Here is a 24,755-nt window from a genome sequence, read left to right on the forward strand (position 1 = left end):
TCTGTCACCAGCACTGCTCAAATTAAAAAGGAAAGCAGATTTAAAAATGATTTCTAACTCACTGATATTTCTACTGATGTAAGTGAAATACAATATAAGATAAAACAAAACAAAATACATATACCCTTTTCTTAACAATAAACTATTTCTGATATGACAACAAATTTTTGAAGTCTTTAAATAGGGTAGTAATGCCTACTCTTGAACCTTACCAGGCCACTGCCTGAGGGACACCCCCATGCTGCCAACAGTGACAATGGCTCGCTACAGAGGTGATGCTTAATTGGGAAGAGGTGAAGGGAGGGAATGCCCACCAGGGAAGAATATCAATACTCAGGACAGGAATGATGAGTACAATTTGAAAAAGTCCACAGGTTATTCTAATTTCACCAACCTCAGCTAAGAATTGCTGCTATAGACCCTTGATACTTAGGATTTTTCCCCCACAATGATCACTCCCTTCCTGTCTTTATATCCTTTCCTACTAAACCAGAACCTGGGATCTATCAGCACATAACTACTCTCATGCCATTCTCCCCTTGTCTACACCTATCAGATAAAATCCCAATCTCGGATTAATTTAACTCCCTACCTTATATATCTATATGTACAGTGAGGATGCTGAGTATCTATCCACAGGAACTTATGGCTTCCAACCACAGCTGGGGGCTTACGTTCCCATCAATCCTATGATTCTCTGGTTAGGTATCACTCCCTCTCACAACTATTCAGATATTTATCCACTTCCTCAAGCCAGCTGCTATACTATATCCCACAGTATTCTTAGTAAATGACCTTACTTAGAGATAATGAAGTTCACAGGTTAAGAATTCTCATAATTCTTATACTCTGCTATTCCCTGCCTTCTGGCAGCACACACTTCTCTGCAATATATGTGTCCCTGATCCTGTTCTGCTTCCCAGTGTAAGAGGAGCCCCTTCTACTCTCTGAGAGTCGTCCTCCATTCATGCTCTGGATCCCAAGCCTCTCCTCAGGGATCTTGCCTTATCTGTTACCCCTTCTCTTCTTTATGTTCAATCTCTTCCACTTTTTTTTTGTCTCTTTCCTTTAGCATTCACCTATGTGCATGGCTTCCATATTTTAAAAGTTTGCATTCAACCTACGCCCACCTTGGGGCACTACCTTGTTTCTCGTATGTTCTTCATAGTTAAGTTTTTGAAAGAGTAATCCATACTCTTTCTTTTCTCATCCTTACATTCATTGCAGTCTGGTTCCTGCTCCCACAACTCCACCAAAACTGCATTCCACCAAGTCACTGGTGATGCTCTTACTGCTAAATCTAATGGAGTCCCTTCAGGCTTTATCTACCTATTTACTCAGTGATATGGTTGAGCACGTCCTCTTTCCTTCTGAATTCTTTTATTATATAAGACATATATGAACATTTTCTCATTGTCAAAAAAGAGAAAAGCTTTCATCTCTTCCCCACCCAAATCTGTATTTTTGCATGCCACTCTGATGCCATTTCTTTCTCAGAAGTAATCAATGTTCTAGTGCATCCCTGCAGACTTGTTTTTAATACCTTAAGGTGTGTAGGTGTATATCTAGTCTCCCTTCTTTCTTCCATTCCTTCCTTTCTTCCTGCCTTATTTCTTTCTTTGACATAAATGGTATTGTATTTTAGTACTGTTCTATAATACTACAGTATTGGAGCTCTGTAATCTTGTGGATCTTGTATATCAGATTATATAAATCTACCTAATCTTGTAAACTACTAGATAGATGGATATAGCATAACATATTTTACTATTTCCCTCCTGATGGTTGCTTAAGTGGTTTCTAATTTTTGACGCCACAAATCAAGTTGTGATGAACATTCTAGACTGTGCCCTTTTGTTCACATTTGAAGATTTCTCTAAAATAGATACATAAAAGTTGAACTTCTGGGTCAAAGGAGGTGTGTGTATATATGTATATGTAAATATATATATATATATATTTTTTTTAACTGCTGAACTATCAAATTACCCTCCAAAAGGACTATATCAGCATACAATCAGACCAACAATATATCTGAAAGAATCCATTTTCCCACGCCTCTGTCAGCAAGGGATATCATCAATCTGATGAACATAGTACTGTTGTAATTTATATAACTCTGATTATTCTTTTCATGTTTATTACTAATTATTATTTAATTTTCTCTGAATTGTCTGTTCATTTCTATTGCTCATTTTTCTAATCAATTATCTTTTTTCTTCCTAATTTGTATGGGCTTTAAAAATATTATGAATGGCAATTATTTGCTATTATTATGCAAGTATTTTCTGCCAGGTTGCCACCTGTCTTGAATTTTGTTTAGAATACCTTTGGTCAAACAGATTTTAAAGTTTTATGTATTCAATTCTGTTACCTCTTTTCTTTTTGACTTCCTGGTTTTGTGTCTTGCTGAAAGAGCCTTCTCTACCCCAAGATTATTTTTAAATCTTCTATATTTTTTTCATGTATTTATTTAGCGTTACTCTTTCCATCCAGCTCCTTAATCTACCACGAATTTATTCAGTTTGTAGAACTAAAAGAAGACCATGTGGCTGAAGCCAGGGAGAGAATGGTGAGAGCTGGGGCTGGAGAGTGAGGCAGGGTAAGCATGTTAAGGATGTGGATATTAATCATGGGAGCAATGTAAAACCACAAAAGGGTTTAACAGGGTAACATGATCAGTTTTCACTAACAAACAGCTCCAAAAGGACCAGTGGTATGCTTCAGACAAAATAAAATGCTTCACACAAAAAACTGGAATGTTTAACAATATTCATTATTGAGAAATAATAGTAAGTAAAGGTGAAAAGGTACATAACTAGGTTCTTTCGTCTCTTCCCCCCCAATTAAGTAAAACAAGTAGTAAATATTGTTTTCTACTAAAGTAACCCAGGGAAGGAGAGTACCTGAAAGTTCTGAAACAGACAAGCCATGGGGTTATTGTTAGCTGGGCAAGGAATTGTGGACTGTCCTTGAAAAGCCTGGAGATTCTGGTACCCCTGAAGAAGCTGCTGCTGTTGCTGATTTGGAGGAAACATCTGATTGTTGTTTAACAGCGACTGTAGATGAGTCAGTTGATGGTTATTCAAAGTACTGTTTATTGAGGACATGTCACCTATAGTTTGAAAAACATAAAATATAAGTCAGTGTGATTCTTTGGAGGTCCTATGCCTATCTTTGTTGAGGATTCCTAAAACAAAAACTAAAAACTAGACTTACATGGTAATTCTTTTTTCTTTTTCTCCTCAAAGTCTTACTAAGTGGTAAGGAAAGAGTAGTTTTATTATTTAATTTAATCTTTCATAATTAGTGTTTTGATTTTGTATCATGGAGAGACGAGTTAAGTCTTTGGTCTATCCACTAGCCAATACTTATATATTGATCTTCAGTGTTACAGAATTCCTTGAAACCATTTTTGTTAGAGCAACTACAATTAAAAGTTAAAATTAGTCCTAACTGCTTTAGCAAGCATAAGTATTTGACAAGATAGTTAAAACAAGTGGGTCTGATCAGGCCTGTTTACAAAATTTAGTTCTCAAGCCACAGTCATCAATAAATACCATCAAATAAAATCAGATTTGGTCTAGAAATATGTATTTTGTTTTAATATGTATTTTTTTATACAAAATATGTATTTTGGTTACCTAAAACTAAAATTGTAAAGAAAGCTAATAATACAAAAGGATTCATTGTCACAGTCATTAAAAATAAATATTATATACTCAGATAGGATTAGTTAATAACTACATTTATATTCAAAATTCAAAATTAACTTGTTTTGAATTTACACTGAAATTATTTTGAGGATAACATCATAGAAATTGCCCTATAGCTTGAAATCTGTAAATCTGTAATGCTTTGTAGGTTACTTAACTACATTGATTTGACTGCCAAATAGAACTGATTAAACTTTTTTGTAAAGGTGTCCATGAAATCTGGAAACATATATTTTTTAAGATACTGAAGATACCCTTGACAATATCATGCATATTTGCCTATGTTTCCAGACTTTATGGACATTATCTCTGTACTTTATATTACAATTACTCACATCAAACAGTTGAATATACTTGAAATTATTTTCTAAATTTTTTGAGATAAGATAATCTACATAAAGCATTTTGTTTTTAAGCCACAAAGTTCTAAAGAATAATACTGTTTGAGAAAACCTAGCAGTAGCTATTGGGGCCTTCTGTTTCCTTGAACTTGGGCAAACTTTAACTTTGAATGCTATTATGCCTTGTTTCTTATTTTGCTGGATAAGCATTTAGTTTTGTTTATTTAGGGATCACATGGAAAAACACTTCCTCAATCCATTTTCATCCACAGTGCAGCTGCTCATACTAACCCTGTGATGCCACACCAACTAAAATTCAAATAAATGTTATTTTTAAGGTGCACCTGTGTTTTAATTATTTGAAAAATAAGACTACTTGGCTTAAGAGAATGATGGGTAGGTTAGGTTTAGGTGGCATCAAAATTAGAAGAGAAAGCAGATTAAAATGATATTTAGTATTGCTAGAATAGGGGAAAAGGAAGAAGTCATTTTCATGTTTGTATAACTATGGTTGTGTGTGGGTGTTATTATATTTAGTTCCTTAAGCAAGCTGTGACATAACAAAAACATTTTTAAAAATAGTGTGACAAAATGGAGTTTTTTTAAAAAGGAGAAAATGAATTAGAAAAACGTTTCTTTTGTAAAAATTTGTGAAAAAATTTAACTTACCAAGCAGACCTGTCCCCAGTAGAGGGTTAAGTAGCTGTGGCACCACAGAGTTACTGTTCAGTTTAGCTGGACCAGGTGTATTCCCAGCATTATTAGATATATTCAGCAATGTTTCTGCCATTGACACCACTGCTGTCCCACCAAGTGTTGAGACAGTCAGTGCTGCCACTGCTGATGATGTAGTGGTTGTGGTAGTGGTTGCCTGGGAAGAAGTTGCTATGGAAACCTCTGGATGGTTAGCGGTGTTGGCCGATGCCGAGTTCAGGACACCTCCCAACAGCTGGGGATTCAAGGCCATTAATCCTGAGGCCCCAGTGACAGCTGGGAGGAACAGGGGGTTAAAAGTAGTGTCACTGCCTGCAAAGCTCGGTAAAGGGTTCCCCAGGGGGCTGGTTAAAAGGGTCTCAGCTCGGCTGTTCTCTGACTGATTGCTTGGCAAATGGTCTGGTGGGGCTGTCATCTGTGTTAATGAGGGTAAAGGGGTATTTTGCTGTTGCAAAAGATCTGAGATGGTCAGATTGAAAGATGGCAGGGGAAGCATGGCAGCTGCGTGGGCTTGGTTCTGAAGCAGGGCTGCTAAGAGTTGAAAGTGAACAGGCTGCAATACCTGCCCATCCATGTCACTGGAGAGAAAAGCTAAAGCAGCGTTTACATTCGGGTTGAGAAAACCTAAAGGGTGGAGGTTGATCTCAGACTTGCCTTCTCCTGCTGAAGGCTGGAGGATATTTAATAGATTCTGGTTTAGGAGATGCTGTTGATTCACTGGCAAAGAGATAGGTAGAGAACTGAGGAGGCTGGGGTTCAAGGGGTGTGGAAGATGGTTGTTTGAAGTGCTGTTGGATGGAAAATGAAGTGCGTGCTCCTGGCCAACAAAAGGAAAATCACTCCCAATGGGCAGCTGACTCTGCAGTGGGTTTCCAGCTGCGGTGGTGACTATGACGCCGTCTTGAAGGACAGATGTTGTCTTTGTGATGGCAGGGTGGTTGGTGCCAGCTATGGCTATGGAGGATGATGGTCCTGAACCGCCTAAAATAAAGGGAAAAAAACCCACTTATTAATTATGGATGTTAAGGAAGACAACTCTATAAAAATACATCAAGATACATTTCAATTAATATGTTACATGTCCTCTCTGTAGATTCTAACCAGATAAACTGTAGTTAGAGATGATTTGACATGTTAATGAAACTAGTTTGACTTCATACTTCTTGACCTACTTTGAACATGAATATATTGAAGAAGCTTAGTACTTTAAGCAATACCTGTTTCTAACTATCAAATATTTTGTTTTTCACAACCAGACAAGGTGAAAATGGGGGAAGCTGTGTTGTAGTCCATTCAATTGGGTAGATAAAAGTAACAATGCTTCATTTTTCAAAATATATTTTTACATTTAAAAAAAAGTTTTTGTTCTATATTTATAATACCAGTACTTTCTTTTAGTGGAAAAAAAACCCCAAATAGAATATGCATGAGAATACAAAACAGAAAATAAAAAGTACCTATGTAGATAACTATTAATATTTTAGTGTATACTTTTCTGCGCTTTTCCCACCTATATGTATACACATATGCAGACATACATATACATGTTACATATATTTTTTAACAAAAATGGAATCATATTGCTTTGCAACTTTTTTTCATTTATCAATATATTGTGAATATCCTTTCATGTTAACTATAGATCCATTTTACTAGTATCATGTATGGATATACCAAAATTTATTCAATCCATTGTTGTGGATATTTCGATTGTTTACAATCTTTTACTATTTCAAGCAACACTATGATAAACATTCTTATTAACTCATCTTTGCCAATATGCTCAATTATTTTCTAAGTAAAAATTCTTAAAAGTGGAATTCCAGGGACAAAGCATTTACATATTTTTAAAGCTCTGGATACACATTGTCAGACTGCCTCCAGTGAAGCTGATCAATATATATTCAATTTATATTTCTATAAACAATGTAGGCAGTGCTCATTTTTCTCACCAACACTGTGTTTTATCATTATTTTTAAATCTTTGTCATTCTAATAGCATAAAGATACTTTATACTCATGATTCCTTAAATCAGACCAGTCTTCACCCAAATAGCATTCTTAACCTTGAAAGTCTTATGTATGCTAAAGATGTATATTTTAATGTATATTAAAGTAATGTATATTAAATTCAGGGAATTTAATAATAAAATTTCAGTTGTGTATTATAATTGTTTTAGTTGTTATCAATCCAAGCTACACAAAATAATTACCTAGAGAACTTAAAAACAAACAAACAAACCAATGTCTGGACCCTATCCAAGACCAGCTGAAAACTCATCTCTTGGGGTACAGCCTGGGCAGTAGTATTCTTTGAAATCACCCCTGGTGATCCAGATGCACAAGGGGTGGGGTGGGGAGGGTGAGAATCACATTCTGTTGAAGGAAACTACAATCATTTTTTGGAAAAACGTCTTACCCTAAAGAAATGCATTGTTTTATTTAATACATGCATTTGGCAAATATTATAAGCACATACACTTAATTTATTAAAATATTAAACATGTATATGTTATTATGAACAGTACCAGTGTTACTGAAAATCTAAAATAATTCAAACACTTTACTGCTGTGCTATATGCCATAATAACAAACTTTATATTTGACCACGTTACCTTTGAGGCCTTGTTCAAATACACAGAAATGTTTCCATAGTTGTAATAGTAGTACAAATATAACTATATATTATTCTTGTTTCCTCCTAACAGACTAACACAATAATTTTTCCTTTCTGACATAAAAACTCCATACTAATATTTTTAACCATGTAGCATATGGATTGATCATATTATTGATCCAATAAAGTTTGGCATTTATATTTTGATTTTTTCTTCATTATATATAACACATGGATGGACATCTTCCTGCATATGAAACTTTCCTACCTTTGAATTTTTCCTAAGGAAACTCATTGGCATGATTGTTGTGAGACTCAAAAATAGGTAAGTGAAAGGCTTGCAATGTGTAAAAGTATACAAATAAAAGGAGTTATTGTCATCATTATTATTGACATTAGTAGCTGCAGTTAGTTGTGATGACATGGTAATAGTAGTAAGTATAAATCAGCATATCCAACATATATATCTCTATAGCACGACTTTGTAATTTTTCCTAGGTGTTGTGGTCTTTTTTTTTTTTTAAGCTCTCAGCGTTTCATTTAAAGGAGATAAAATGCCGAAGTAGGCATATGGTATACAATTCTTTAAATATTAATTCAGATTTGTAATAAAACAATCAACACCTTAAACATTTTATTGCTTCTTAAATCTTTCTGCTATTTCCGTTAAATAGGTATGTGATTATTTGCGTTTGGAATCCATCTTTTTAAACAAGCTAATAAAAACTCTTATTTACTAGTAATCACTATCTATGGCTTTTTTCCCTATCTGTTAAATAATAATGGCATATTTAAATGTACAGATCACCCATTCCTTTAATCACAGTCAGAGTATATTTTCAAAATACTCTAGTGTGTATATGACAAGGCTTTGTAGATGAAGGATTTCTGCAGAGGTTATTATTCTTTTATCTTTATTTTGTAAGAGAGAAACATCCATATTGAGGATTCATGAAAGTAGTCATTTGGGGACATTATTCTAAAAATTCTCCATCTAAATATGCTTGAGGAATGACAATAAAGAAAACATAGATACTCTGGGTCTATTTTTGCATTACAAACAAGAAGGGGGTGAATACCACAAGCTTCTTAAGGGTAATATGCGGATCAGGCATATTTTTTATTTTCTCTAATTTTCAACACACCAATTCAACAATCAAGTACACTCTACTGAACAAAAGGGTAGAAATGGTGATACAAACAAATAAACAACAACAACACAACATCCTGCCCTTTCTTTAAGGAACTCAGGGTTTAGGCAATGTGATAAACACACAGATCTCCCTGTCTCTCTCAAATATACATTTTTTGAGAGCTTATTACAAACCAGGAAATTTTAAAGCTCTTTTCATGTATCTAGTATAACTACAAGGCAATATGCCAGGAACAACAGCAGGTATATAACAAGGGGACAATTGTAAAACTGAAGGTGTCAGGAAAAACTAAGCAAGTGGTAACATTTGATCTGGGATTTGAGAGTGGAAAAGGAGATAGAAAAGGCTTCTAAGCAGAAGCAAAGTAATTTTTTAAAAAGGCAAGGAGATAATAAAGTGTATGGAGGGTAATGTATCCTCAGAATAAAGAAATATGACTGAAAATATTGTATGCTGCTTTCCTACACACCCAAGCCCTCTCACCCATGGTTAAACCTGCTGCCTTAGACAAGCAGTGAAGAAATTTAAAATCATCTTTCTAAACCATTAAAGGCAAGGATCATGTCTTATTTCCCTCTGTATTTCCAAGACCTAAGAGTCTCTGACACGTGGTTGGCATTCAAAAAATGTTGGTTGAATCAATCTATTAAGATCGTAAAACTTGCATTCAACTTCTAGGAATCAGATCACTTGATGCTGTGTGTGTGTGTGGCAAGTGTGTATGTGGAGGAGAGAATACCACCCATTTGTGGAGAAAAGTGAAAACTGACTCTGTAGGGTATGATTGGTCCAATGCCAGGAGATAAGGGATGCTGGAAAGGAGATGGCTGAAAGATGTCAAGTTACTTTAGAAGACTCCCAGGTGTGCTGGGGAGTTAAAATAATCTTATGGAGGAAGACATCCATCCCAAAGTACTCTGAATTCTTAAAGTCAACTCATTAATGCTTGGGGTCATTGAAAGAGGATCGTGAATTTTTATGGCAGGAGGGAAACTGGAAATTGCTTATTTCTGAAGCACTTAATCTTGAGCAGGCATTCTCTGGTGAACTTACTTCATAGTTCTGCATAAAAACCTATGGTCTGTTGAAGCATGTGGGGAAAAAGTTTTCTTAAAGCTGATTTTTCTTTTGGCAGCTAAGATGTTTTGAGCTTAATCTAATGAGGGAGACAGTTTTTTTTAAAAGAGTTTTTAAAATAGCAAACTATTCACTAAACATTTAGCAGTTAAATAATTAAAAGGCAGCTGGGAGCCTCGAACAAGTTAGTAAGTTGGAGAAGTCCTTTAATTAGAAAAAATTATTATTTCACACCAGCCAGCAGCACCATGAACTGGCATAACTTCTTTTTCTCACTGTTTCTGTTACTTTTAAAGAAGTAAGAAATAAGACTGGAAAGCCATCCAAATAAACTTTACTGGTGTGAGATCACATGCCTAGACACCCAATCACTGAGATAGTCCAGTACAATTAGGCAACAACAGTGGTAGCTTTTTCCAGTGGGGTAGATTCCCAGATATAAACAGTATTCTTTGCACACACATATAATTTATGTGTGTGTGTGTCTATATACGTGTGTGTATACAGAAATAGCATCAGTAATTTTTTCTTAGGATTTTTAAAGGATATTTTCCTATTACTAACAATTTCATTCTTGAGGTGTTTTATTTGCCTCATTTTGTAAACACTGCTTTTCAAAACAAAGGTAATGTCTACTTCTTTAGAGTTATTTCTCTTCTTCGTCACCAATATTCTTTGAGAAGAGTCATTGTTCATATCATGCTAAACTCTCACATGGTTGGCCCTTAAGTATTAATAATAGTGTTGTACATGTCTTTGTATGTGTACAAGAGAGGGCATAAAGCTTGTTCCATATGGACCAATAGGTGCTTTTAAAATGTCATTTTACCAGTTTGATCTATAGCTTCAATTTTGAATAAATACCACTTAATGCTAGAAAACTTTTTCTTAATTGATATGTCCAAATACTGGTTTTTATCCATAAATTCAAGAACCTAAGAAATACATCATATGGAACATACTCCTTCACTATTTGACCTTTATCATTTGCTTTGGCAAGTGTACTTTAATTGCAAACAGGGTCAATGATAATCCTTAATAAAAACGAATGCTTCTAGAGACAGGAGAAAATATCATGCCCTAGTGAGTCTAATAAATATAATTCACTTTTCAACCCCATGGAAATAGTAAAATTTTCTCTTCTATATTTAAAGGATTTAAAAAATTGAAAGATAACTTTTATGAGGTCTAGATCTTCCAACAAGATATTATTTTCTCAAGCCTTAGTAATGACATGGTAATATGTATTTACAAAAATATACCAATCTCTATCTTTGTGCTTTGGATCCTGATGTAAATTCCTAGCATTCCTTTACCAGAAGTAGGCAGGAAGCCCTAGGGACTAGTGTCTATTTGTTCTCCATAAGGAAGCGAGGGAGGGACCCAAAACCAACACAACTTAGGAGAAAAGGAAGAGGGGAAAGGGATCAGTGGCAGTATCTGAGGAAATACTCTCCACCCTCAACAGGGCCAACCTCTTAGGGAAGAGGAAAGAACAGTGGAAGGACTGTATCTTGAATCTTGGAATATGAGGTCTGAGTGATTATGACTGTGTTGAGGAGGCGAGGCCAGTCTTTGGGTGGTAATGGGGTCAGACAAAAAAAAGGGTGTTTTACTACTGATCACTTCTGCTTCCTTTATTAATACATAGAATTACTCTGAAAACTGTTGAAATGAAAAAAATTGCTTGAGATTTTTCAGTTTCTCAAGTAACAAAGATTTTTTTTTTTTTTTTTTACAAATGCTTTTTATCACATTTTTCTTAATATTTATTGTGAGGAAGCAAATGCTGAGAGAAGAGGTTAAGTCTCTTGCTTGGTAGGATTTCTGTTCTCTCAATATGCTAGAATAACAGTTAAAATGCTCCATCCATCAATATACCAACTGGAAGTTTATCTCATTTTGTTCAATGAGCAGAGCAAGTAGAGATTCTAGATTATGAAGTTAACTTTGTATCCTTCCATTGTGTACTATTTTATTTTCAGTGCTAAACAGTGCAGAGCACATACTAGGTATTCAATAAATATTTGCTGAGTTAATTACCTTATGAATATCCTAAGACAGTGCTTAGACCTATTTAAGACTGTAAAATCGATTTAGTATGCCCCCAAACCAGTATATTTTGATAAATGAAATAGAAAAGAAAAAAAAAAGAGTACATTGCATAGCTAGGATATTATTTTGTGGAAACTGTTTCTGTTAACTTATACATGTGAGTGCTGGGTCATGTTCTGCTGGTGGGTGGTGAAATCATTTCGGTAGATCATGACTGTCATAAAAAAAAGAAATAGAATAAGACAGGATAAGATAGAATGGGATCTAAAATGTCAGAGTGCATCACACAGAGTGTTTTTTTCAGGAAACTTTTGTTGTACATTAAAAATATATCTCTAGTTAAATGGAATGCAAGTTAATTTCTTGCCGTGGTTAAAAGTAAAAATAAGTTTGGAAAACACTGCCTTAGGATCAGGCCTCTCAGTTGCTCAACTGTGTGGGGGATGGTCTATGGAGTTGTGCTCCAGGAAGCATGTTTATCAGACTCTAATGTGAGAGGTATCCCTGTGGAGTCGTGCAGCACAGGAGCTCCGCTCTGGGGCATTTGTGATAAATACTACTCTTTCTTATACCTGTACCCATGGGTCTTGGACAGATATTTAGAATTTCCCTGGACTAGCTCCTACCCCAGGAGTATCTCAGCAACTCCTTCAGACTTCTGTTTGTCTAGTTCCATTCCTAATCTGTAAAAAGGTGAGTTGTTACTTTGACTTTGCAAGAAGTATAATTCTTAGAAAATAATTTTTACTCTACTCTTTGCTTTGTTAGCATTAATGTTGTTTGATATAAGTTCCCTGAAGGTAGGAAGTTTATGATTTGATTTATTTAGTACTCCATGCAGGTGGAAATGAAATCTATTTTGATGACACTAGGAAAATGTTTAAGCATTATTTTTAATGAGTCAAGTCTTTGTAGAGTTAACATTACTGCCTAGAATTTAGGTACTTTTAGAAGCTGCTTCAATGTTCTTAGACCACTTGATTTTAGTAAATAATAGCTTAGGCATCCCCTTGAGAATTGAAGGATTTCTAGTGATTTTATAAGTGAGCTTAGTGTGTTGCAATAGAATAAAATTCTCCCAATTTGCACACTGGGACAATTTATTTCTTGAAAGGTACAAAATAGATCATTGAATCAGCAAACATATCACACCACTCTGAGTTGTTATCACCTTTGATTACATAGACTCAGTGTCTAAATTCAAACATATTTTAACTCCTCTTTTTGTACACAAGGAAACATTAAACCTGGAATATGTAAACAAAGCAAGTGGTGTAACCCTGATATTAGGAAACCTTCTTAAACAGCAAGACACTGCCTGTTGTAAAAATAACTTACAGCAAAGAAGAAATGGCTCATTTTGCAAAAATTTAACTAAAAGAATAGACATAGATTTTTATCACATAATCAAGATTTTAATATAGTTTTGGTATTTGGTTAAAAAACAAGAGCAGAGGGCAAGTTTCAACTTAGAAGCCTATGCATCAATCAGGTGAGGCGTAAAATCTAGGCATTTAAAAACTTGGGTGAAATACTTTCAATAGCAATTATTATTAATTCAGTCACAACCTTAAAGGAGTCTCTGCCTTTTTTCATTCTACATAAGTCTATAAAAGACTAGAGGCTTATTTCCACACAAATGTCCCATATCCTGAGACAGCTAACATAGAACAATCCATCCTGGAGTATTTTTAACCCATAATCTTTTTGCAACTATAACCTCAAATGAAGGGAATGACAATTTCCCTTTATTTTCTTTACTGGCATGCTCTGAGAATAAATAAATACATAGAACAAAAAACCAAGCTTGCACTTTGCAATATTTTATCCAAAGCATTCTTTTGTGATCTCTAATTTTCTTATACCTACCATATTAGTGGCTGCACTGAGTTTCAATCAAATGTATTTTGTGCTGAAAAAAACACTTTCTTTTCCAGAGTTAAAAAATATATATATATTTATATAAATATTCATGAGCAAATATTTATTCATAGGTTTATTTATATTCTTGTTAGTCAATGTGTATCTTTAAGAGTTAAGGCAAATAAATGATTGAATTATTTTCTCTTTTGGTACAAACTCATACTCTGCCCTTTCACAGGACTACATTTTCATGTGTTTTAGAAGAGTTGATTAAATGTTTTTTATTTAAAAAAATGAGAATATAAAAGGCATTTTAAAGTGAAAAATTTATATTTAATGACTTTTTATCATACTGGAGGGAGGTAAGGTTCAGTTATTAAGTTGGTTAGCAGAATAATCTAAACCTTTTTGCTTCTTTGAAAATTGTGAAAACCCACAGGGCCATGGAAGGATGGGTTGTCATGTGGACACTGACAGGGCTGGGTCCTCTGCAGAGGCCCGGGTTACTGGCATGTGTGTTTTTGTTCTATGGTAAACAGGTGGGCAGCAGTCAGAGGCCCAAAGAGGCATGGACTTGATGAAATTTGTCAGTCAGGGGTACTTGATTTTGAATTCCTCCCTAAACCAAAACACCACAGGACACGTGCTGGAACCACTTAAGTGTTGAAACTTATCTCACTTCATAAACTGAAAGTTGCTTTAAATGTACACGAGTGATGGATTTCAGAACATACCTGCATTCAGCAGTTTGAGTGTTTGGACTGAGAATCAGGAACTGATTGGGGTTTGGTTGCCAGATCCACCAGAGCTTTGCTTTACAACTTGAGGAATGTCACCAAGTATCCTACTGGTCATTTTCTAAATCTGTTACATGGAAATATTAAACTTCACTTGTAATTTCATATCCAAAAAGCCAATAGAAACCTGTAAACTTTACAATGCAAAGTGTTTAGAGAGCTTTAGTGGAAAGGCAATTTCAAAACACCAAATAGAATTAATAAAACCTTGTATATTCTTTTTAAGTTTTAGAAATGTTTTCTAAGCATTTCGTATCTTTAATCTGATTTTTTTTTTTTTACTACTTTGCCTCCGATTCTCATATATGAGTTTTAATACATTTAAAATATGGACTGGTATTCACATATAGGCCTAAAAAATGAATATTTGGGCTGTTTATGATAGAAAAACTTTCTTTAAAATAAGTTTTTGAAAACAAATAGCCAATCGAATTAAATGTTTTCAGAGTGATTTCTGGTCTTAAATAGGTCTTAATGTAACATTTTTGAGCTGCTGCTTAGGAGAGTGGGGAAAAAAGGCACTGGATTGAGCAGGAGGTCACTTGAGTTCTGTTCATGCTCCATTACCACAAGGAAGAGTTGGGCCATGTTACCTGTGGGTCTCTTTCACCCTCATTGTGCTATCACACCTGGAATGGCAGGGCTAGCGTCTGCAAAGTTGCCTTCTCCAAAGGCCTATTGACACATCACCCACTAGGAAACCCATTTTTATCTGAGTGAGGTGATACAAATTCATTCAAATAAAGGTTACCAAATGTGATTCACAAAGGAGGGGTAGTTCTTTTGATACTGTGGACATTTCATCTGCATTGGCACAAACATCCTAATTATTGTACACTAGGATATTAGAGTCCAAATAGAGAAGGCAAAATTACTGACTTTTGTCTAAAAGTGCATCAAAAGTTTACAAACGTGGTTCCTAACATGTATTGATATGCTTTGATTCACTATCTGTTGGGTATTTTTAAAGATTTGAAAGTGAAAACAGTATTTTTCACAACTATGTTTCAAATGAAGAACTTATGCAGCTGGGAAGAAAATGGATTTTAGAATCAGATGAACCTGAGTTCAAATCCTAATTCAATTATGTATGACCTTGGACAGTTATTCAAGTTCTCTGAGGCCCAATGTACTCATCTGTAAAATGAGGACAAGAATACCTTATACTTTGGAATACTGCACAAATTAGAAATAATACAGGCAAATCACCTGGCATATCATAGGTACTCAATGACAGCTAAAAGCAACATTTTAAGAATAAAATGTGGTTTTCTTCTAATGTCTTACTAGTATGCTAGGAATACTCAGCAAAACTTAAAGGGATAGCTGTAACTGTCATCAGCTGTCTCACTCTGAAAGCCCAGCTTTGGTGTGTATTTGATGGATGAATAAATGTCAGTGAAAATAAACATTAAGGCTAAGCAGTTATAATAACAGTACATTCAGTTGACACAGTTCACTGTGTATCTAAAAGAAACATGATATTAGAGACCTCTTCAATATTCAGCTCATCAAAAGAATTATATTAATTAGTAAATCTACCCATTTTTATTACCAGCTGCACATCAGAGCTATGTACATTAAGCAGTATTTAATTTTATTAGGTTTACTACTTTAAAAAGTTCTTATTGACCTAGATTTTTATCAGGGATATGCTTTCTGTTAGCTTACACATGACTGGTCACATCCATATCATTACTAGATATTTATTCTCATCCCTTTTAGCTATTTATATGCTAACACTTTACTTATATTAGTAAATTTTCAACATGCGTGTTTTGACACTCCCAGCACTGGCAATCCAGATCTGATGTTTTACAGAGATGCATGGAACAAGAAAATACATGTCTAAGACTATATAAAATAAGTCGAAACTTAACAATCAGAAGAAACAAGAATATAAATAAATGTTGGTCTTTTCCATTATAGATAAATTAAAATACATCATTAATAAAATACGTACACTTTGCAATATGAACTTAGACCTGAAACAAAGTAAGTTGAGGTAAGGGGTATCAAAATTGAAAGATATAATACAATGAGACTAACAACGCCTCATCTAAATGATTGAAGGTATGCTTAATAAATATAGTGTATTTTTAAATAGTTACTGGTCTTATGTAACCTTAATCTGCTAAATGCATAAGATTAAATTTTCATTTGTTTGGGATTATCTAAAAAGGAATATGAGTCATTGAAAAGCTGGAAGCCCCTTTGGAATAAGAATCCTGTTAAACATGTAAAAAATAGTTTCATGAGATTCCTCAGACTAAGAATATCAAGAAGGCACTAATCATTTCAATTATCATCTTCACCTTATATTCTTTTTAACAGAAGAGGTCAATGAAGAATTCTTCATTAAATACTGACATCAAAACATAACACATAGCACAAGTTGTGGAGAATGGCAGGTAAAAGTAGTGACACCAGGAAGGAAAACACTTGATTTTACTATCAGCAACAAAGACATGTAGGTCATAATGACTTTCCAGCATGGTGGTATAACACAGTCTATATATATCTATACAATAGATTATTAAAAGCCTCAGCAGTTTTCCCACTTCCAGTAGCAATCTGGTTTTAAAAGCCCACTGTTTTCATAGCTGAATAATATTGTCTCTACAATCATCTTTTATTTCCTCCCTGTCATTTCCCACCAATCTCTCAAATCGTTATTGTTGGGTTTTGGGTATTCTTTCTATTATTTTTATAGTCAAATTTTCTGACGTCTCAATGAATTTATCTTTATAGTGCTTCTTTACGGTTTTTTGTAACAATTTCTGAGGACTCTACTGAAATAAAATATAGTTCTTTCTAATGTGTCTACTTTTAAATAAATTTGTCTCCTTCATTAATAGCGGACAAAGAGATACCATAATGTCAATGGTAAAAACAATGGTTTAGTTCTCCAAGAAAACTGTAAAATAATTTCAAGATCAAAAATTCTGGAAATCAGGTTTTCAAGCCTTTTTTATTGGAAAACTTAAATTATTACCTTTTTTAAAAAGGGAGTAGCCAATATCCATTTATGAATTTTTTCAAACAAATAATAATAAAGGATAGCAAACTAGGATAAGAAAACACATTAGAAGACAGCTTTCTACTTCATTCAACTTCTAGTTACCTTTTCCTATCCATTCACCTATTTCTGGTCAGCAGCAAGAACAAAAAATCCATGTATTTCTGCCCTTTTTTTTGGGTTTTCCAAATGAGCTTCATTAACCTGAATACAAACAAGAGCTAGTGGAAACAGCTTTTATATTGGCATAGACCAAGTACGTCTCATGTAGTTGGAAACCAGGAAATCCTGCCTTCTATGGCTTCTTTTGTAGTTTCGAGTCCAATGGTTATAGAACCAACTGAAAGTCGAACAAAATTCAAAATGACACAGGTTGACACATAACGGAAACACATGGAATCCTCTTGGCTGTTATTTTTTCTAAGAGACAAATCCCTAGCATTCTGTAAATAAAATTATAAATACTAAAGAAATGATGAGAATTTCACAATGGGGAAAGGATCATTTCTTATCATAATAAATATTTTGGTATAAATTTTAAAAAAACGTATAAAAGTTTAGTACCTTTGGGTACTTTTTTCTAATAAAACCATACCTGCTTCAGAACTTGTTTGATTATAGCTGCTAACAATGCTGTTTGGTATCACTGGAGTGGAGGACGTTGAAATTCTTGACTGAGGTGGATTGGGATGTAATGAATTTCCTAAGGCCATGCCCGACTGACTGAGCATCCCACAGTTCCCGCTAGCCTGAATCTGATTTATTAAACCTGCAAGATGGTGGTTTGGGACTGGACTGTTACTGTGAACAAAGTTAGTGTTTGCATTGTGGCAGTGCACGGCTTCCCCTCTTAAAGGTACGTCCTGTGTCAGTGGATTCTGAAGACCACTGGAGTTCACACTGGGGTCTGTAAAATGCAGCTGGTTAGCAGAGCAAGGCAAAGCAGTATTTGAGCGCCCACAACCCGGGCTACTATTGCTACTCAAGTGAGAGCTTTGACAACTCATAGACTGTAGTAACTGAGACATTGAACTGATGGGAAACGACCCCTGACCCTGCTTCCTTAGCAAGTCGGGTCCAGGTTTAGGAACTGCAGAACTATCCATTTGAGACTGTCTGAGCAAACTCAACACTGTGGTAGGTGGCTGTTTTCTTTTCCGCAGTGAGTCTTTTTGCTGAGACATCAGCTTATCTCTTAGTGCTGCTCGACCACTTTGCCCTTCACCTGTTGGGAGAAGCATGTTGGCAGCAGGAGGGAACATGGTGTTTAAAGTGCTATGTCCTTCAGTGTTGCCACTGCCAGCAACAGCTCCAGAATTGCTACTGCTGCTACTGTTGTTACCAGCAAGTTTGTTTTGATTTGCTAGCTGTGCTTTGGCTGCTGCTGAGAGTAAACTACTTGCTGGAAAGGAGGCAGCATTGTGCTGGTTCAAGATCTGATTTAAAGGCATTCCCAGCAAACCAGGCTGACTCTTTACAGAACCGCTTCCGGCAGATGCAGTAGGAAAAGCTGCACTGCTTGGGGTATTTAGTACATTACTCATTCCAGCAATTAATGGGTTAGGGATATCCTTGTACTGATGATGTCCATCGGACTTGGTAGAAGGGCTTGATGGCATTGATGGCCTTGGGGACCCTATTGTTGACCTTGGTGACCTGGGTGGAACCTTAATACCACTACAAGTGGCCTGGGGTCCTAGAGGTGGCATCATGAAATTTCCGTGATCTGATGATGTGGAAGATGAGCGTGATCTTTGGGGCGATGCCTCAATCCTTCCAATTCCAGTCCCCATCATGTGCACTGGGGATGTCACTGGAGAAGGGGACGGGGAGGTTGAAGCTGAATGCTGAACTCTTTGTACATGACTCCCATGATTCATGTGGCCAGGTTTTACGGTTGGCAAAGGGAGATTACTTGGCAAAGGAACAACAGCAGGAGGCATGCTTACATTCATCACAGGTACCTGAGAGTGGACATTTGAATGGAAACTAGTTGGATTAATGATAACAGGGTTCTGATTCACTGGTTTACTAGGAATAGGGTCAAGAATGCCAAGTGGATCTTTCTCAGATGTTAATGGCTTTTTCTGAAGAGCACAAGAAGGTGGAGGAGGGGGAGGTGGGCCTTGGGGTAGTTTGTGATGGAACATTGCTCGTGGTATTTCCATATTAGTTGAAAAATTACACATTGGTTTTTTCATTACTGGACTCTTTGTAGTCAAGGTTGGGGAAAGAGGTATATTAGTCCTTCCAGCCATTGCACAGGATGACTGTCCAGGAGAACCGTGTAGCATTACTGAAGGGGGAGAAAGAGGAGTCCTATTCAGGTGAATAGGACTAGAATTGGGAGCTCCATGAAAACCAGGATTATTTCTTGTGAAAACATCAGGGCTTCCAAGTGGGTCAGTCCTTGGAGAGACTGAGCCATCTCCATATATCTGGGAACCTGACGACGCTGGGCTGGGCAGGCCTCCATGGCTGCCACGGAATGGAGATTTCTGTCCGTGTTCACTGCTGCCCAACCTCTGCCGGGGGTAGACAGGGTGGAGTTCTTGTTGCTGGCTTCCAGGCAGTTCTTGTACATATAGCCTTCCCATGGCATTTGATGATCCAATCATTAATTTGAAAGGATTCTTACATTCAGGCATTACAGAATTTGTAATTCCTTCGTGAGACTTATTTCTTACAGATCTTGGAGTTGCTGCCCGTGAAGGTACTACTGGAGTTGCATCTGATGTGAAAGAGAAAAAAAAAATCTGTTAGTAGTCTCAATTCTTTTGTGTTAGGATGGAGGGAGGGAAGGAAATGGGGAAGGGAGGGCATCTGAAAAAAGAAATCTGCAAACAGAAGCTGTGACTCTTTGCAATTAAAAAAAAGTTCTGGGGGCTTCCCTGGTGGCGCAGTGGTTGAGAGTCCGCCTGCCTATGCAGGGGACGCGGGTTGGTGCTCCAGTCCAGGAAGATCCCACATGCCGCGGAGCGGCTGGGCCCGTGAGCCATGGCCGCTGAGCCTGCGCGTCCGGAGCCTGTGCTCCGCAGCGGGAGAGGCCACAACAGTGAGAGGCCCGCGTACCGCAAAAAAAAACCCCCCAAAACCAAAAAAAAGTTCTGTACTCTACAATAAATTTTTTTTTTTTTTTTTTTTTTTGTGGTACGCGGGCCTCTCACTGTTGTGGCCTCTCCCGCTGCGGAGCACAGGCTCCGGACGCGCAGGCTCAGCGGCCATGGCTCACGGGCCCAGCCGCTCCGCGGCACGTGGGATCCTCCCGGACCGGGGCACGAACCCGCGTCCCCTGCATCGGCAGATGGACTCTCAACCACTGCGCCACCAGGGAAGCCCCTACAATAAATTTTGATTGTAAAAGATGCACACTATTCTCCCTTAGTTGACCAAAGGTTCTCAATAACTGCTCATGCTTGTTTCCCTCATGTCTGTTGAGAAAGGATGGGGATCTGAATCCGTACATACTGACATTAGCCATTCTAATAATATTTATGCAAAATCAAGAATGACAGCCCAGATAGAAACGATGATGATTCTATTTTTTGGATTTGAATTTTCTAAGAACACAGTTACAACAGAAAATTGTGATCTGTGTGGCATAATATTTTCTTGAGTGATTTAAATGAATTGCCATTTTCACCAGAAAATTTGTTGCCCTATAAAGGTTTGTATAACCTTACTAAAACCTCCTCGGGACAGCTACAAAAACTCTTCCTCATCCCAATATTTTCACTGTGAGAGTAACAGAGTCTTAATTTTTGTGAATTAAGTAAATAAGATTCTGAATCTTTTACAAAGGGAGTGATAACAGTAAATACAGTGAAGTTAAACAATCATGCTAAACTTCATATCAAGTCTGTAATACTTTAACACTTCAATTTCTTTGCCATTAATTAGTCATTGTTGTAAAACCAGCCCCAGTCAACCAAATTAGGTAAAAGACTGCAATTCTTTTATTAGGATAGAATTCTTATGCAAAATTTAGTCAGAGTGCAAAAATCTTCAGTACTGGGCTCCAATTGAGTATTCTCTTTTTACAGGGTGCATTGCTCCCTCGCTGGCTTTTTGGAATCCCTTCAGTTCTTTCAGAGATCAGACAGAATACAGGCAACAAGAGCAACCTGGTTCATCATACAGAATTTTCATTTGATGTCAGAATTCTAGGTTTAAGTTTTTTTAGCCCCTAAGGAAGTTTAACTATTTTATAAGGTTGTGACTTCTAAAACAGGGATGGCAAATAAAATTAGTTTCATATACCAATTCCCATCAACTGGTGGTGGCTGCTTAGAGAGCTATGCTGAAAAGGGTGCTGAGCTCTAGCTGGACTCCATGAGAAAATGCCAATGAGTCTATTAGAGGCACAGGAGATGAGAGTGGTACTATTTATACTATACATTGGCCATCCCAATTCTTAGACTTACAGCATATCAGCAAGTATACTCGGATTCATTTGCAATCAGAGGTATATTTACTTAAATGGATAATTACACATTTAAGATAAATAAACTTCTCCTACCTGCTGAGTAGTATACAGGTCAAATCATAACATAACAATTTCTAAGTCAGTGGTTCTCAACCTGGGATAAACAGAAGTCTTGGTAGTGTACAATCAAGAAGTAAGAGAATGTAGTGAACATATATTTTTCTTGGGAAATGTGGGCTTTCTGTTTCTGGCATGGTAGAGATTCTTTGATAGAGTGATTTCCGTATATAATACAGTATATGAAAAGTTGAGAACCAATCATAAAAGAAAATTGCAGCAGATAAACTCAACTGAATTCATTTTCTTGTTAAAGAAAGATTTTTAAAGTTTGTAATCAAGGAAATAACATATGAAAAATATTTGGGGCACTGAGCTTGGCATATAGTGAGAACATAGTCATCTGTATTAACATCACTAACATTATTACGGGATCGACTGTGTCCTCTTTAGTAATAAAACCACCAAGTTGTGTCTTTTCGTGTTCATTTATGTAGCTATCTACAATTCAGTGATTTAAAATATAGACATTGGCATTTTTACATTCAACAGAATTTAGAAAGTAGCTGTCGTTTAGAAAGGATTTCTTCCATACTGGGGAAAAATAGTTACCATCTTTAAAATAAAAGCAATACTAAACAGATAAACAAACAGAAGTCATGCTGCTCTTATGTTGCAGTTAGGAACTGAAGTATTACAAGAGTTGGCAAATGTAAATGCTAGGTACTCATCAAATGCTTTTGTGTATATTAAATAGACCTTTCGAAAGAGGTGTTGTATGTTTATGCATGTAAAATAAAGAGAGGTGAAAACTACTACATGAGTCTTCTTAATCTTTATTTAAATCCCAACCTTTTAATATAATTTAAAATTAGAAAATTGAAATAAATGCTATGTCTGAAGTTGGTAAAAGAGTAGAAATTAATCCAATAAAGTATATCATTTTAAAAGGATGTGGAGATATACCTCTTATACCTATACTAGTTAAATATTTACCTTTAATTTCAATAATGAAACTTGTATGTATAGAGTAGCACAAAGGACCTAGACCAAGATTCTGCTCCAATCATTAAAAAGGAAACAAGGCAGACTCTGTAGACAGAGCTGAAATGGTTTGATATGATGTGAAGTGAGAATGGCAGCAGATATGAGCATGTGCAAATACATGTGAAAGGTAAGATGCAAAAATGAAAACATACTTACATCAAGGTGGCAGGCTAATGATAAATTTTAAATAATTTATTACTGTTGAATGTCTTTAAGTTGTTGCAATATCTTTTAATTTAAAACACATAGCTCATTAAAGAAAAAGAAAAATTCACTAAAATATATTTTTTTCTTACATACCTTAGTGGAGCAATTTTTTCTGATCATTCCTGTTAAAGTTTAAAGGTTAGAGGGTTATTGGAGAGGAGGTCTCTGCTAATAACTGCCAAATCTGTCTTTCCCTACCCTCTTCACATGAGTTCTAAGTGTGACTCTTTTTTTTTTTTTTCGGTATGCGGGGCTCTCACTGTTGTGGCCTCTCCCGTTGTGGAGCACAGGCTCCGGACGCGCAGGCTCAGCGGCCATGGCTCACGGGCCCAGCTGCTCCGTGGCATGTGGGATCTTCCCGGACCGGGGCACGAACCCGTGTGCCCTGCATCGGCAGGCGGACTCTCAACCACTGTGCCACCAGGGAAGCCCCTAAGTGTGACTCTTTAATGGCCTGTTTGGTGTCACAACTGCTTCTCTTTGTATCTAAAACTATCAATAATTTGGCCTCAATTTACCTATGCAGGTTTAATTTTCCACTCAAGTCACATTAGTTTCCACATCATTTCTTAATTATGCTATACTCATTCTAGATAAGAATTTTCTTATTTCCCTTATGTGTCTAAATCCTACCATTTTCCAGGGCTGGTTCAAATCCAAGTTCTACCATAAAGCTTTCTCTGATCACTACAGGTTATATTCCTCATCCTTATTTTTCAGAACTCTGCAGAACAATGCTACTTACCTTTCATAAACAAATGCTTTGGTGTTCAGCTGTATTTTATCCAGAATTACTATTCAAGTGTTAAGCTAATTGTAATATTTTGGAGAGTTCATATTCTAGCCCTTACGAAAACAAGTTCCTCAGCCTCAAAGTATAATTCCACAAATTACATATAAATCATAAAGGGAAAATGTACCTCAATAATGGACATAATTTTAACCAAGAAATCAAACTTAATGTCATCAATATGGGATAAACTGCCATTATGTGCTTCCTAATGAGGATATAACATCACCTATGCAGTATTCGTATCAAACTATGTTTAACCTGAATATAAATATGAGGAAGCAATCAGGCAAATCAAAATTGAGGAACATCTATAAAACCGGCCTAGACTCTTCAAAAGTATCAACGTCATGGAAGACTGAAAAAGACTGGGGAATTGATGTAGATTAAAGAAAAGTAATGTCTCTTTGCAGTTGCACAATCTTTGCATCCTGGATTTTAAAAAAGATTGGATTGAAAAAGCTGTAAGAATATTATTAGGACAACTGGAGAAATCTGAATATAGACTGCATATTAGATAATACTATCATGGCAGTTTTAAATTTCCTGAATGCGATAATTAGACTGTGCTTTATATAAGAGAACATCCATGTGTGTTGAAATACTTAGGGGTGAATTGTCACAATATCTGCAACTCCTGAAACAAAACGTTAACTGGTAAATCTAGGGTACTCGAACTGTTCATGTAATTTTTCTGCAGCATTGAAATTTTTAAAAAATTCGTGTGTGCATACAAGCGTGTGTGCATGTATGTGTTGGATGGAGGTATAAAAAATTCCTGGCAAGGTGATTTGTTAGTAGGTGTTCAATATGTAGCTATTAAATGACTGAAAGAATAACACTGCCAGTTCTTGATAACATTGCTAGTTGCATTT

The 24,755-nt window shown here is 36.0% G+C and overlaps 1 protein-coding gene across 17 annotated transcripts in view; it reads right to left on the reverse strand.

Annotated features, from left to right (window-relative positions):
- MBD5 (methyl-CpG binding domain protein 5) overlaps positions 1-24,755 on the reverse strand; it is a 417,388-nt gene that overhangs the window by 24,940 nt on the left and 367,693 nt on the right. For 15 of the 17 annotated variants that reach the window (XM_081241898.1, XM_081241891.1, XM_081241901.1 and 12 more), the window contains 3 exons: positions 17,949-20,084; positions 4,727-5,752; positions 2,907-3,115 (listed from right to left, as the gene is read on the reverse strand). In XM_081241898.1, coding sequence (XP_081098024.1) covers positions 2,907-3,115; positions 4,727-5,752; positions 17,949-20,084 — 3,371 coding nt within the window. The remainder of the gene's footprint in view (positions 1-2,906; positions 3,116-4,726; positions 5,753-17,948; positions 20,085-24,755) is intronic. The other 2 variants (XM_081241896.1, XM_081241895.1) reach the window with 1 other exon arrangement.

Source organism: Mesoplodon bidens (assembly GCF_964165515.1).
Source record: "Mesoplodon bidens genome assembly, chromosome: 8".
Taxonomy (NCBI): Eukaryota; Metazoa; Chordata; class Mammalia; order Artiodactyla; family Ziphiidae; genus Mesoplodon; species Mesoplodon bidens.